We start from the raw sequence: 17412 nt of genomic DNA on the forward strand, positions 1-17412 counted from the left end.
GGGTGACACACAAACTCACAACAGATCTGTCTGTAAAGAATTGTAAATTCAAAAAATTGTAAATCCATTTGGAAATGAATTAATAATCATTGTGATTACATTGATTTGGGAGAGAAAAATGATTAACAATAGATAATATCTCATCTAAACTGAAAAAAAATTCTAATCTGCATATTAACGCTATCAGAAATGATGTAATTAATGTTAAGATTAAATAAATAAATAAGGCTGTTGGCTCAAGCATTCAAGTCTTGGCTGGGTCAGTTGGCATTTTTGTGTGGAGTTTGCATGTTCTGCCCATGTGTGGGTTTTCTCTGGGTGCTCCAGTTTCCCCCACAAGTCCAAAAACACGTGCTATAGGTGAATTGGGTAAGCTAAATTGTCCATAGTGTATATGTGTGAATAAGTGTGTATGGATGTTTCCCAGTGATTGGTTGCAGCTGGAGGGGCATCCGCTACTTAAAATATATGCTGGATTAGTTGGTGGTTCATTCCGCTGTGGCAACCCCTGATTAATAAAGGGACTAAGCCAAAAAGAAAATGAATGAATGAATAAAGGTATAAATAAATAAATAAATAAATAAATAAATAAATAAATAAACAAACAAATAAATACATACACATTATGAAACATTTAAACATAATTAAAAACTAAAATTTACAATTATTTGCATTCAGTTGTCATTTGTTCACTTTAGTTAACATAAAAATTAGGCTACTTCTAAAACATGTTTTTATAATAGGTCATTATTTTTACATAAAAATACAACTGTTGATATCAATAATGCAAATTAAATATTATTTCACGTAATTCAACTAACATGAACAGATATGCTTCTAAAATAGTATTTATAATAAAATATAATCAAATCTATCATAGTACCTTAATATAATAAAGCTGATTTATATTGAAAGATACATTAACTATAAGCCATATTAAATGCCTACTAAACTTTTACTGTTCATCCTGAGTATGTGATATTTAAAATACAAAAAGATCCACTAATGTGTACTAAAATTTCAGAAAGTGTTTTAAAAAAAAAAATCTGATGATGGATTTGATTTTAAAATCCTGGAATGTAAAAAAATGCAGGGAGCCCTGAAGAGCCCACCCTTTCAAGTTTATCTCAAACCTGATAGGTCAATCTCCTGTCAATCATCAAAAAACAGACCATCTATTGGATAGCTCAGTAAAAATAGGCGGGTCATAAAGTAGGTCTCCCAAACTGCTGCACATATCATCGCATCGGGGAGAAGCGCAGGATTTCCTGTGGCATTGCTGAAGTGGACGCATCCAAGTTTTACATTCGAAGAAGTACCTAGCCCACTTTCACCAACGTCGATTTAATGTCTTAACCAAAACCATCTCATTCGTACGTGCTCAAGACTACACCTCGACGTAGTTAGTCTGCAAGAAGTCTTCGAAGATGTCCGAAGCCACAGTGGCCGATACTCGCCGGTTAAACTCCAAACCGCAGGATCTGACGGACGCCTACGGCCCTCCCAGCAACTTTCTGGAAATCGACGTGTACGACCCGCAGACTATAGGAGTCGGTCGTAATCGCTTCACCACCTACGAAGTCCGGATGAGGGTAGGCCGAATAACCGTAATTGTGTGTTTGTTCCGGAGAGGCTGCGGCTCGGTTCGGCCTAACCATTAGTTAGCCTGCGAGCTAACATGCTAACTAACACCCCATTCGAACTTAAAGACTGTGAAGCTTCACAAAAGCGGGTTATATTTGATATAACTGCAAAATTTTTGTCTAAATTCGTTGTTCTTAGTGCGCATGTCTGATTTAGGCAGCCTGTCGGATAGACATTGAGCTTATTTGGCTGTTGTTGTTATTCTGTCCTTCAGCAACGTTTACTGTCGAGCTGTTGTTTTGCATGTCATGAAATGTATAATTTGATGCGTTGTTGTTACACTTGTATCAATTTATTAATGTAGTGTATTAGATGTATTCGAGAAAGCGTATTGTGTACAGTTTTATCATCGACCGATGCTAATGTAATGATTTATTCTGCGTTCTCCATTGAAATGCAGACAAATCTTCCCATTTTTAAACTGAAGGAGTCGGTTGTCAGACGAAGATACAGCGACTTCGAGTGGCTGAAGAACGAGCTGGAAAGAGACAGCAAGGTATGACATCCGTGCAGGAAACATCCTGCATTATAAAATGTCATTATAACAAATGGTTGGTAACGTTAGTTGAACAATTGAATATCCCATTTAGTGTAGATAGTTACAGTATATACTAAAAAAACACTGTAGGCTGTAAATTAATCTGAAATGTACTTGAGATGTAAGCCTTTCTTAATTTGACAAAACATTCATTCATTCATTTTCTTCAGCTTAGTCCCTTTATTAATCAGGGGTCGCCACAGCGTAATGAACCACCAACTCATCCAGCACATGTTTCATGCAGCGGATGCCCTTCCAGTTGCAATAGACAAAACATTAAAAAACATATTTGCTTCTGTGTCTTAAATGTCTTGATTAGCCTTTATGCAGCTTAAGGTTTTAGTTGAGGCTGCACAACATATTGTTTCAGCATTGATATCGCAATGTGAGTTTTTGCAATATTCACAGTGCAATATGCAATGTTAAATTAGAATTAACATTGCACATCGATCATCAATTGAGAATACATGAGATTTGTGGAGTCATTGCCAGGGCCAGACAGAATCTGCAGACATTTTCAGCTATTTCTGTGCAGATTTTTGTACAAAATCTGCAGATTTATGTGGATTTATTTTGTAAGTATCATAACTAAAAGCTTAATATATGAAACAAAAAGAATATCTTTTTAACTTTAATGTTTACAATGAAAATCCAATTAGATATATTTATTTGCCAAACAAAGCAAGTCTCTTATATAACCTATCTACTAAAAGACAGAAAATATTCCTTTACAATCTGTATTGTAAATAAATCAAATGAACATTTACAAATTTGTTAATAATAATACTGAAGTTAATTTAAAGCTGAATAAATATACATTACACAGATAAATATATAGACTCAATGATGGGATAAAAATCTGTGGATTTCTGCGTGCTTAGATTTCGTGTGGGCCTCGTCATTGCATAGTATAACCATAACAGAGTGAGACTATCATTTGCATGTGTTTTAAAGGCATTTCAAGAAAGTGTAAAACATTCAGGCACAATAATGTAAAGCATTTTTAACTTTAATGAAGAAGAATTTTGCTGAATTATTAATACAATGAAGTTTGACTGTTTGACTCTTATAAAAACCATAAAGCACTGTTAATTTGACTTTGATCTTTGCTTTATTGTAATTATTCTTGTAATAATTTTTTTTACATGATTTACACCCTTACAAAATCTCCCCAACCAATTAAATAAATGATTTTTTTTCACAAGTAGTTGTTATTCAAGTCATCTGGTGAAATTGTATTCATATCACATATATCGCATCAAAACAAATTCTTGCAATGTCAGATTTTTCCAATATCATGCAGCCGTAGTTTTAATGTGAAACATTACTGGCAAAAAGACGTACGCTTGTTTCGTCTAATGGAACGAAAACATCCTGAGTACACTTACTAATAATGTTTTGTCAATTTGTGTCTGTTGATTGTAATTCTATATATTATACAATACAAGTTTTTAAAGGATATTTTCTCAGTGTTTTTTTTTCTCCTGTGCTGAACCATACATTTCCATTTTAGCAGCACTTACGAACACAAAATTATACAGTTTCATTTGTATAAAGTATAAAGATTTTTTTATAGAGAGATATGTTCATGCATAATTTGTTTGATTGTATACAACATGAAATTAATAAAATCATGTCACTAAATATTGCGTGCACTTTTTGTTTTGTAATGAGCGTAAACAAATTATAAAATTAAAAAGGCATTTATGTGATGTAAAAGACATTCTATATCATGCAGTTCTGCTTTCCAAATAAAAATGTCTTTATTTTAAGAATCTTTAGACATTTATAATTGAAAACAAGACAAAGACACTGAGGAAAACAATTGATTGTTTACATTGTGATCAGAAGGTACGGTTGAAGTTATTTAAAAGCCTAAGCTGTTTTTCACATTTTATTTATTTTAAATTATTCATCAAGTATTCTTTACTTGGCCTTAAAGTCTTCTTACCATCATAAGGCCTTACCATGGTATTTTCGATCCATGAAAATAGAAGCTGGCATGGCAATACAATGCAAACAAACCTTCATAGAACCTGCAGAAACTCAGATTTTTTATTTTTTTTTGATGAATATCAAGGATATGATATTGTGAAAATATAGAAGGCACACCTGAAAAAACACTTCAGTTTTAGTTTCTGACTTCATGACCAAAAAGTAAGGTGAAAGTAGGGCTGCACAATACATTGTTTTTTATAAATGTAGTAATTTCATTTTAACCATAATAAAGTGAAGGTTTATCAGTAGCTTATTTTTTAAGGCCTGTTTAAACATTTTAAGCAGTTTTAAAGCATTTAGGTAGAAGGAATTATTACCTTTTTGTAGCTTTAAAAAAGATTATTTCTATTTAATCGTTTAAACAATGAAGAACAGACAGCTTTGTTGTACATTTTATTATTTCATTTCTATACCTGTATACTGTTTTATGTAATTTGTATATTTGCTCTGTCTCTGCTTAAAAATTATTTATTATATTTCATGCAGATGAACTCTCCTTCAAAATCATCCTGATCAGTCTAAAATGATTATTTAAGATGTCTTGAATAATAATGCAATATAAATTGCATAAAATAAAAATATTGCAATGTGTGGTTTTTCCCATTATCATGCAGCCCTAGCTGAAAGCTTCTTCTTTTTTATCCTTGACTTGTATAGGTGTATCATGAACGTAAATCAAGGCTAGTTTTTAACAGTATGCTGTACTACCTGCATAAAATCCTTATAAAATCTAATAATGTGTTGTAGTCATTGATAATGTGTTTAGATGTGTAGTTTTATTCTCGAAGCTGTCAGTTTTATTAAACAATGCAATGCACTACAACAATGATGAAACGATCATCCCATTTTGTATCTAATGGAATATGATGTTTTAAGAAGTTATGAATAATCAAGTCAATGTAAAATCAATCATATACTTAAATTTTGAAAGTATATGCAAGGGTCAGCGTACAGTAAGCACGTTTTTGCCACTTGAATACTTTTGCTTAACCTAATCCAGAGTTCATGACGTACTATTAACAAAAAATGTTACAATGATGTGTACAGGGCTCAGCATATGAGTACATCCCTTACAAATCTCTCATTTAAATTAATATTTTCAAAAAGTTGCTTTACAATATTTTATTTGTGCATGTACATCAGATTAGTCTGCACTGAAGCCAAATGTGGAGCTTATCTAACAAAATAACTTACAATAATGGTTCAAAAAATAATAGCGCAAATTTATGTTATTAAATACCATTTTCAAAAATGGCAAAAGTCAAGAGAAACAAAAAAAAAGTAAATTTTCTTAATTGTTTTTGCAATATTTTGCATGTATTTAAATGTATTTTTCCATTTTGAAAGATGTTTTGTGACTAAAATAATATATCTGTTTAATAAATCTGTTTTGTATAAATGTACCAAAATATATAACCAATATTTACTAAGAAATGGATAAAAAAAAAATTTCAAAATAGGGTGTAATCAATTATGCTGAAAACTGTATTTAGTCAAGATAAAGAGTTCACTGCAAATTAGAATTGTGTGCCATGACCTATAAGGAGGATGTTTTTTAGAATTTTACTAAACGATTACTAAAAACGAAGTGTCTGTGCACAGCAACAGGTTTTCCAGCAGATTTTTGATGATTTAGAGGACTTAAAATTGATTTATAAATGATTTACTAGGCTAACTAGGTTTTATAGAGTAATTTATTTTAAAATGTATGTAATGTATTCCTAGATTGTTGTGCCTCCATTGCCTGGAAAGGCATTGAAGAGACAGCTCCCTTTCCGTGGAGATGAGGGCATTTTTGAGGAGTCCTTCATTGAGGAGAGACGAGCTGGGCTGGAACAGTTCATCAACAGGTTAGCCATCAAAATCATGCTCTAAATTTAGAGCAACAGCAAAATCAAGAACATTATCAATATTTTAAGAATGATTACACACAATTTGTTGTCCACTTTTAAAGGGGTGTTAAAATGACATCATTTTTAACACAAAAAAGCCTTTTTTATGTTTTAATGTATTTTGACCTCACAGCAAAACAAAAATACAACAAAAAAGCATTTATGTGAGCCTGAAAATGCAAACCTTTAAAATAAATGTTTTTCGTTGTATAAATGTACACTAAGTCATGTCCACCGAAGCATTTTTGTGTAGCTGAAAATGCCAGCGCTGTTCTCAAAACACTCCGCTGTGAACACTTTTTCAACTGTGAGAGCATTTCACTTTTAATCAGGCAAAGATCCATATATTGTAACATTGACGCTGATTACTAATGGTGTAATTAGACATCCCACAAAATGAGACTTGATTCACGAGATGAGACAAGATTTTTAAACTTTAAAGAAATAATAAAATTTAAATTGCATAATAGTCTTTTATTCTTAAAAAAGAAACTAAGTGAAAACTTTTACATTATGAAGCAAAATTTCAGTTTAATAAATGATATGCAGTAATAAATGTGAACTCTGCAGAAAACCTCCCACAAATTCAAATGTCATAGCTGAAAAGCATACAAAAATAAATACTATTAAAAATAAACACAAATATCATTTTAAGTGCTATCAAACACTGCAAAAATGAACTATTATCAAAGTAGTGCTCTCTTGAAACTCAAAAAAAAATCTTTAAATCCCTCCTCAAGCATAAAAGATAATGTACTACATAGTACAGCCTAAGATATGGTCATGGCCTTTCTTGTAAATATATTTTTATTGAGATATGACAAAATGTGGAGAGGAGGCAAAGTTGGAGAGAGAGATGAGGAATGGGATTGGGCAGGGCCTGTCCTCTAGTGTACACTAGTGATGGTTTTCTTATCACATGAATTTTCAGCGCGGGTTGAATTATTTTAACTTGCACTAAAAACATGATTGAAATGAATTCTGCAGGAAATTCATTGCGGGAAATGTAGCGTCATTTGAGTCATGAAATGGTAATTTGCCTCTATTTGTGCTTTTGATTGACTTGATATGTAACTTGCGCAGATACTTATTTGGTGTAATACCCGCATAACATGTTCTCTCAGCGTGACGTGATTTAAGTGTGCAATGTGTTCAGCATCATGATCTGCTTTTTAAATATGGCTCTCATGGTTTCTGCAATTCTAACCCAGCAATGTTTTTAGGGTGCTTTCACACCTGTAGATCAATTATTTTGTTTCGAAACTGGGATTAAATTGTTGCAATGTTCATTTTTGTTCTTGGTGCGGTTCACTTTCACACTGCAAAAGTTTCTAAACGGACCAAAATAGCTAAAACAAGTCACTTGCAAGTAAACTCTCCTCACATTGGTTCAGAGTCCTGCTCGGCTGTAATACATCCTTATTTTAATTTATGATGATGAGCAATGAAACATTATTTGTGGAAAAACTGCGCTTTAATTTTGAATGGTGACACACACAGACATAGTCAACAAATAAATAAATCGGAGGTGAGAATTTCTCATGCAGAGCCGTTGGCTAGAATTATGCATTATAGGCTTTACATCAGAGAGAGAAATAGCAGATTAAACAAGACTCCTGTTCGGTTAATTTTACTAACGAATAAACAGCCCCCGCTAATATTTCAGCATGCTTTAATTCCTTATTTGACACTAAATGCACATTTACCGGTAGGAATAAAGACATCCCGCCCTACTCATAATTCTCTTCATGAAGCCATATTGCCCATTATATATCCATTTTACATATATATATATATATATATATATATATATATATATATATATATATGTATATATATATATATATGTATAAAACTTATATATAAACATAATTAACGAGTGCCATATAAAGCGCTCAGTGCTTCGCGGAAAAAAATGAATTCTCAGGAGACGGATGTTCTTCAACTTTCATTAACAACAACAAAAAAAAGAGAACAAAAATGCTTCGCTGGATGTCCCCTAACTATAAAGCTTTAGTTTTTCCAGATTTCATGGATTGTCTTCATAAATGCTCTGCTTCTGTTTCTCTCCAGAATTGCAGGTCATCCTTTGGCCCAGAACGAACGCTGTCTTCACATGTTCCTGCAGGATGAAAGTATCGACCGGAACTACATTCCTGGAAAAGTACGGCAGTAGGGCTTTCCAAAACTGGGACATGGGAGGGTCTTCTTTCTACAGTTGTCTGCTTCTATTCCCATTTATCTGCATTCAATAATGCAGAGTAACGTTTATTTTTACACTGAGCAAAATCTAGATACGTGACGAACTGCGCAGGACTTTTATTTACCAGATCATGTTTTATACATGCGTCTGAGAGTTTCTCTTTACACACACATTGTATTTCTTTGACATCTATACAGTGTACTTGTTAGTGTGTGTATGTGTGTGTGTGCGTGAGCATACATTATATAACTATACATTAAGCTGTAGTACTGTAAAGTGAAAAGGGTTGGCTCATATATTTGTCCTCTCTGGCGACTGTTGATAAGTCGAGATTTATGGCACGTCATTCCAAACCACCCATATGCATTAAAAGAGCAACAATGGATTTCAAAAATGGTCCTAACGTAAAGCATTAAGCTGTTTGACCAAAAAGAAAAAAGCTCAAAAATATCCTGGAGTATGTTTGAAACTTGCATGAAATCACTTTTTTTATAGTCGTTTGACTATCACAGGGCTTTGAAATACTAGTCAGTATTTAAAACCGCAAACACAACTCGGGGATATCATTTGTCGCTCTTTTAATCGTCCGATGCATCATGTGAACAATTTAAACGTCTTGTAAAAAAATGTGGATGTTTCTATCAGAATCAATCAAATTACTTTGTGAACCCACTCTTTTGGATTAAATGATTACAGCTTTTTAATTTCAATTTTATGCAAAAAGATTTAGCTGGTGCTGTTGTTCAGAAAGCTTTTTGTGTTGTAAAAAAATAAGTTTCTATAACTACTATATAATGCAGTGTATCGGGCCTGTTATTATGGTATTAGGCCTATAATAGGCATTGAGTAGTTGAAAGGTATACTTAACTTTTTTGGGAGGGGTTAAAGTGCTGTAAAATGTCCTTTTTTCAAGCAATATGGAGTTTTTCCAAGTAATTAATCAACAAACGTACCTATTTTTGGTATAAAGTGTTTGCGAGTTCATGCCGATCATGTAAAAAAACAGCTCCCTAAGAGGATGAAATATGTGCCAACTGCGTAAAGGTTGTCCTGCCAAAGTTCAGTCATTTTCCTCCAGAATGACTCTATATTTATGTTATCTCCTGTGGTCATCGATTTGTGCCTGTGACGTTTGTCTGTAAATAAAGTAAAAACGGAAATGGAGAGCACCGACTGGAGGTTTTAATAATATGGGAACGTTTTTTCCTTATTCTGTTTGTTCTCTCTTCCATTTTAGGTTTGAATGAAGTAAGTTTTGTTTTTGTTTTTTACTCTCAGTATGTTGTAACCAATGTGGGGAAACGACGTCTGCATGATTTGCTAATAATCGAATCAGTTATAATGAGGGGAAAACGCCGTCTCATGGTCATACTTACAAAGCTCATGTTAATGACCTTCTACATCCTGTTGCTTTGCTAATTCTTTTTTGTTCTGCATCTGCTTGTCATGTCTTTAGCAGTCTACTTCTAGCGCTGGCAGCATGTCGCATGCTTTGTGTTGTTCATTCTGGAACCATATAGGGATGGTTCAGGCAAAAATTTACATTTTCTGCTGGTTTATTCATTTACTACTCCTTTTTTGTTCTGTAGTGGAAGAAAAATAATGTTTTTAGCTGAAACGATGATCTTTGCGCATTCTCAGGGTTCACGCTTCTTGATGGTACTTAAATTTCAGACATATGAATTCAAGGAAAGTACTTAAAAACAAACATAGGTGCTCAAAAGTGCTTGAAAATCAAGTTTATGGTGGTGTTTTTTTTTTGTTTTTTTTTTTGTGAAAAAATTAAGAATTTTTTCATTTAAAAATCTTAAATTAGATCTTATACATGAACTATGTCAAATAATCCATTTTATCAATACTTCAGAAGCCGCATTTGAATAATACCAGCATTCAATTTTAATTGTAAAGTTTTTTGAATGTGTCTTTAATGCAGTTGTTTAAAGCGGTCAACATTTTTGACATTCAAAACATCATCATGAAATTTTAATGTCAATAATAAGTATAAGTGAAATGTTAAGTACAGGAAGAACTTTCATGGCACTGTATATCAGGGTATCTGCAGGGTCTTAATGTCTTAAATTTAAAAAGCAAAATTTTTCGGGCTTTAAAAGTCTAAAATTGACTGAAATATTATCTTGTATACTGTAAAAGAAAATTCTGGTTGCCGCAAATTTTTAAGCTGAATCAAATTAACCTTATGAGTCCATTGAACTTATGTTAAACTGACTTAAAACAGCTTGCTTAACTTATAAAATTAGTATATAATAAGTTACAATGACCTAAAAACATATGCTGTCTGGACTAACTGATCATATAATTTTTACAGTGTATAATCCTTTACAGTATAGGTCTTAAATCATTTTAAACATGTCTTTACAAAAATGTCCTTTATGTAAAGCTACCTAATCGATTCAACGCACATTTAATCTCCAACGATGCATCTCAATAAAAACTTTTAGCAAAACTATATAACTAATATTAGTCTAAAAGTCTGTTGTCCAAACAATTAGTTTTAAAGTCATGTTGAAAAAACAAATGTATGTATACAATAGGATCTGCTTGTTTTGACACATTATTTAAAACGTGTGGCTAAAAAAAAAAATTGAATTAAATTTTTGATGGGGCAACAAGTACATTTTTTTTCTGGTCAGTTAAAAAAATCCTTAGCGTTTAGACCTTATGTCATTCTGCATGGTCTTTAAAATCTTAAATTTATCTTGGTGAAACCTGCAGAAACCCTGTATATGCTGGCGGTGTGAATTATAAAGGTGCTTGTTTTAAAATTATTAGTGATTTAAAAAGTCCTTGAATTTGATGTTCCTGAAAGAGTGGGAACCCTGCATTCATTAGATGTAAGTCAGCGGCTGCTGGTACTTTTTAAGAGTAAAAAAATGAATGTCTGTGGTTTCTGGTGATGCGTTGAGGTTTTATGAAGAGAAACAAACTGAACATTATAACATCATATTTTTTCATCCACAGCTTGGACTTGATTGTGAATGTCCTTGGGGTTGTTTTGTTTTGGGGTTAGCTGTAAATTAAGTGTTGTAAATCTTGTTCATTTTCTTTCACAAACATAACAAATTGTTTCCTAAAACCTCTATGTATCATCAGGAGCCATGAGGATCAAGTTTGTTTCTTGACTCAATAGTGGCAGTGACCATTGACCTACAATTTATGAATGACCAACAGTTTCACATAAGAGTCGTTGGGTTAGTTCATAGAAACATTTTAATTCTGTTGTTTATTACTAATTCCACTCTTGTCTCATTCTAATACTTTGTTCATCTTCAGAACACAAATGAAAATGTTTTAGATGAAATCTGAGAGCTCTCTGATCCATAGACTAGGGATGGATGATAACAATTATTTTCCTTCCGTTTCGAAACCAAGTATTTCAAGGCAAGTATTGTTGATACAGATACTTCAATGAAATATTTGATGTTTTTTATCAAGTACAATGAACATTACTTTTTACATTTAATTGCATAACACAGTTAAACAAAAATTGCCTATATCACACCATATATGACAACAAAACAATTGCACAAAACTTGTAAAAAAAAGTTTTTAAATCTTCATTTCTCCCCGTTTTTGATGGAGAAAAACCCCCACTAGATTATGCTTCTTTTTCTTTCAGTCATGATGACCGCATACACGCGCTCGTTTTAAAACTTGTGCTGAGTGTGTGCGCTGTGTACTGTGCTTTGAAAGTGTGAGATTGTGAGCAAACACTGACCCATTAGTGTAGATACAGTAAGGAGTATTATAGTTCCTATTCCTGTTTCTATTTAAGTAAATATTCACAGTGCTCAGCATACTGTATATAAGTACACCCCTCACAAATCTCTCTTTTAAATTCATATCATTAATAAGAAGCTATACAATATTATTTTGTGCATATACAGTAGATTAGTCGGTACTGAAGCCAAATCTGGAGCTTATAACAAAATAACTTGCGATAGCAGTCCAAAATCTAGTACACCCAAAGTTGTTATAGAAAAATATTAAATACAAATTTAAAGAGAAATTGAAACTTTTTGTAGGTGGTAATTGTTTTTGCAATATTTTGCTTGAATTTAATTGTATTATCTGTTTGATATCTGTTTTGTTTAAATGCACCAAGATACATTGCCTATATTCACTGAGAAATGGTAACAAATATTCATTTTTAAAATGGAGTGGACTCAATTATGCTGAGCACTGTATATCCTATGCGGTGCTATCATTATTAGTATTATTATGATATTCTAAAATAAATGATCACTCATCAAAAACCCCCAGACATTTCTATTTAAGGCTCTATTCTTTAGATACATTACCAGTATCTATAACAGGGGTCTCAAACTCAATTTACCTGGGGGCCGCAGGAGGCAAAGTCTGGGTGAGGCTGGGCCGCATAAGGGATTTCACAAAAAAAAAGTCCTCAAATGTCATTATTAACAGTTTTAATTATTTCTTCTGAACATGAAGTGTCCTGAACATTAATAGAACATTGAGTGAAGATTATGAACAGTTCTTCTGAACATGGCATCTTTTGCCTACTTCTTGCTGCCAGAGACTTGACAGCGCTTCTTCTCACAAATCTGAACCACATTTGGCTTTAGAGCAGAAGCAGTTGAGACCCTCAGTATGGCTTGAAGATGATCATCATTAAGTCTAGACCTGTACTTTGACTTATTGAAGTCCTAGGGAAAAAAGTGGGGGAACTCACTCAAAACTTCCATTCCCTCACCTAAAAAAAAGGCGTATTTATGTATAAATAAAACACCCCACCTGTACCAGTCTGTATCTACCTATAATATCAAGATGCAGGGCAGGCACGTGCACACATAGGGCTCAACCTGTGCAGAGCACATGCCCTTTTTAGTCTTGCATAGAAAGTGTCCTTCCAAAATGATCAAAAGTGCCCCCGCGACGCGACACACCCTTGGTCCCGCCCTTCAGTAGGTGCGCGATAACACCAACACAGCTGATCAAAACGCGCGCGACAACACGCATTGAGTGACAAGCGCGCTGTGTACGGATAGAATCAGCGGAGCGGGGAGCGCTCTCTCTCCCCGCTCCGCTGATTCTGTCAGAGTACAGCGGTCGGCGCGGGCCACAAAATATTGCACTGAGGGCCGCAAATGGCCCGCGGGCCGCGAGTTTGAGACCCCTGATCTAAAACAACAATACTTTAGAACTGATCTGCCCACTCTATACCAGACCACAACGCTCTTGATCTTCAAAGTCCAGAAAAAGAGCCCGAAACAATGTCAAACATTGTGTGACTTGTGCCTGAACTATAATCATACAATTCTCAAATTGTGTACACTTTTTTTGTTTGCTAAAAAATAGTTTTTAGTTCCTTTTATGGATTTTGAATGTCTCAGGACTGTTGTTGTCAATTGAGGTTTAGAGAGCTATTTTCATTTAAAATATCTTCTTTTGTGTAATGAAGATTAGGAATGAACAATATATCAGCGGCCATATCGATATCGGCCGATAAACGCTATTTTTAATGTTAACAATATCGGTCCGATATCTTTAAGCTAATAGATTGTCATTGTACAGAATCGCCAGCCTTTTGTTTTGTTATTGAACGTATTATTTTTATGCAACAGGCAAGTTGCATGTTAATTTGCTAGGCAAAGAAAAGGAAATAATCTATTTTTGGCATGTTGGTTTGTGTGAAATCGTTAATATATGTCTATATAATCAATTTTAAATCATTTTTAAAGTATTGCTCTTTTTTTGCTTTGAGTAGGCTATTCTAAGATCTGTTCAAACTTTTATTTATTTTAAATTTTTAATAAAATAAATTGTTTCCTGAATAAAAATACAACATTTTGAAATTTATATTTATCGGTTAAAATATCAGTTATCGGCCTCCAAATTGGAGTTATTGATATCGGCCCAAAAATCAATATCAGTGCATCCCTACTGAAGATGAACAAAGGAGTAGTTTGAAATGACATGAGTGTGCATAATTAATAATAGAAGTTTATTTTTGCGTGAACCAACCCTTTAATGTTCTACTCAAGAAAAATGTCTTGGATGGTTTGTGGCTGAGTAAATTAACAAATTAAAAGTTTATTTTAATTGATCTATCCCTTTAATTAAATTGGCTTCGCACCAAATTTCAGACAACTCTCTGGCTGTTATCCCATTATCCAATCAACCCACTTTGTAGTTTTGTCCAAAATAAAATGAATTTAAGCAGGCAGCATACTTTGCACTGTTCAAGATCTCTAACAGTTGTGTTTCATGTGTTTTGGCCTGTGATCCAAAGGTTTTGGTAAACCCCTTCCCTTGTCCTGGATCCGTCTGCTCTACCAGCTCTTTTCTGCACATCAGTCAAAGCCTTTCACAGCTGCTGTCCCCTGATATCCTGTATATATTTCTATTCTCGAATAGAACTAAACGACAGCATCTGTTCCACCCTGAGGATGAAACCATCTCGATGCTGTATTTATACCTCAAGCACTCTTTGTGGAAAGAACAAGCTTTTTTTGCTGACTTTAAACATGTATTGCTTTCTCAAAGAATTGTGATTGAAACATTTAAGGCAACCCGTCAATTTATCTCCAAAGAAATAAGTAGGATTTGCTGTTATGACATTCCATTTAAAGGTTAAGTATGTACTTTGTGTCGTCTTGCAGAATTACAGAAAGCATACTTGCAAGCGCCCTTACACTCGCTGTCTTTTTGCATCCATTTTAAAGTGATAGTTCACAGAAAAAAAATTGTCAGTATTTACTTCCCCTTCAATTGTTCCAGACCTGTTTGACAGACTTCTGTTAAACACAAATTATATTTTGAAGCAAGCTGGAAACCAGTAACCACTGACTTAAATAGTATTTCCTTTTCAGATTGTGGATGTCAGGTTACCAGTTTCCAACATTCTTCTAAATATCTTTGTTGTCAGCAGATTTAAAAGACTCATGAATGTTTGGAACCATGTGATTAAATAGTGAGTCAATTTAATTTTTAGGTGAACTATTATACATATTGTTAAACTGTTGTGGCTAGAAGGGATACAGCTGTGGCTGGAAGTATTTTTATTTTTTTTACTTATTAAAAACCCTGTTAAATTGTGTTTTATTACTCCTCACTGTAATGTATAAACAGTAATTATTGTTGTACAGTGTCACAAACTTTATGCTGTATTGGTGTGCGCATGCCAAGTAGCCGCAGATGTATCCCATCTAGAAGTTACCATTTTAAAGGGGCTATTATTTGACGATTACTTGACTTTAGCTAACCTGTCAAGTTCAGCACCTCATTTGAAAGACAAACATTCCCTCAAATTGCTCCATCTTGTAAAAGCACTGCAATTGTTTGCCCTTTGTTTTACTCTCTTGTCTGTCTCTGTATTTCGACAAGTCTTGAGTTTTGCTTTTCACTTCCATAAGCAAATCTGTAATGAATTTCTCATGTTACCGATCACTTAACACCCTCTGGCTCAGCCTGCTTTACAGTAGCCACGCCCCAACCTCTTTCAGTTGGTTGAGCTGGAAAGTGATTGACAGATTTGTGTGAAGACTCTCAATTAAATATGACTTTTACAATAATAAGGTTAAAAAAATAGGTCAAAAATCTTATTGGCTTCACCCTTATGGATTAATAGGGTATATGCTTAAGGATTTTTAGTTTTCAGTAACCGAGTTCAAGAACATTCGGTGAACTGTTGTCCCATTACAAAATCCAAGCGTTTAAGGTCTGTTTTCTTTAAAAATCAATGATCTTCACTGCCTGATTGATATACGATATAAAGTGGGTCTCTGAATGTACGAGAAGCACTGCATTAAATTCCATTGTTCTGCGCCATGTCATTAAAAATTGAAAATTGAATTTACCCCAGTATTTTCAATGGCGTTTCTGTGCTCGCCTGCTGCTCCTGATCGCACTTGCTTTCAAACGGCTTTTCATCTCGTTTTACGATATAACAATTATATGAATGCTTAAGTCTATTTAACTGATTATATTTTAATTAGGCCTACATTACAACACTGATGCTGTAAAAAGAAAGGATGAAATTAAAAAATAGTCACATTTACCTTTCTTAGGAAGTTTATCAGTAGGGTGAAAAACACTTGCTGTGCATTTACCTTACTGAATTAAGCTTTAAAGGGAAACTGTGTCCAGAACATTACAAAAACATTCTAAAAACCATTAGCGTCAATGTGAAATCTAAATGTACAATGTTTTTGTTACCACACTGTTATTCTTTAGGTGAACAATTAATAAGTCAATCCACTAAAAAAAAAACTGTTCCCTCATAGCAAACTAACGGTAAATAGAGGTGTGATTAAGACCTTTGTCACTGAAGTCATCAAGGTCAATAGAGACAAACCATTATTGCAAATGTTGAGCAGGGTGGGGCCAAGCTGGAGTCTCTCTGATTTTCCAGGCTCTGCAATGGTTTGGGAAATTCCAAATTGAACCAAAACAAATGGTTAAAATTGGCTTAAGATTGGCAAATAAAATTTGGAAAATGCATCAACCAGCTTTGAATTTAAAAAAAATTAATAAATAAATATCATGGAAGCAAATGGTCAGACTTTAAAGATTACCAAAACAAACTTTTGCACTAATTAATTGTGCACCTAGAATAACAAGTTGTGAATTTTGATTTCACGCAGACTATAAAATGACACAAACTCACCAAATGTAGCACTTCAGATATAAAACTGATTGCCTCTCGACAATGTCTTCCTTTACATTCCGTATTTCAAACCCTTTTGACTCTTAAGTGTGTTAGAGTAAAGCTTCGCAAACATCTTTGACTGTATTTTTGTTGGTTTGGTGTCAGTGTATGAGTCCAGCTTGGGGAATGTACATATTCTATCACTGTGAAAACTGAATTCCATTATGAAACACAATGTGTCACGTTTGCCGTTATGTTTCTGAATGCCATCTCTTTAACTGAGTTCTCTTTTGTTTATTGGTTTTTTTATTTGTTTGTTTTTTCTGGCTATTACTTTCCTGGTTATTTTCAGGACTGTGTGTAAAGAAAAGGGCACTGATTGGTTTTTAAACAGATAGTCATTCTTTATACTCATGAATAAACCCTCTCTGTCTGCTTCAGTGTATTCCCTCATACTGTTCTATAAGACCATGTTATATAGTTTAAAAAATAAATGGGTAAAATACCA

At 33.6% G+C, this 17412-nt stretch overlaps 1 protein-coding gene across 6 annotated transcripts; it reads left to right on the forward strand.

Annotated features, from left to right (window-relative positions):
* The first annotated feature begins 1221 nt into the window (after positions 1–1221).
* Positions 1222–17412, forward strand: snx12 (sorting nexin 12). Of its 6 annotated transcripts, none has more exon segments than NM_001145893.1 (6): positions 1222–1592; positions 2045–2140; positions 5906–6030; positions 8146–8236; positions 9513–9523; positions 14547–17412. In NM_001145893.1, coding segments are annotated over 5 exon segments (483 nt in total). In that variant the 5' UTR covers positions 1222–1427; the 3' UTR covers positions 9519–9523; positions 14547–17412.

Source organism: Danio rerio, chromosome 21 (genome assembly GCF_052040795.2).
Source record: "Danio rerio strain M-AB ecotype USA chromosome 21, GRCz13ab, whole genome shotgun sequence".
Taxonomy (NCBI): Eukaryota; Metazoa; Chordata; class Actinopteri; order Cypriniformes; family Danionidae; genus Danio; species Danio rerio.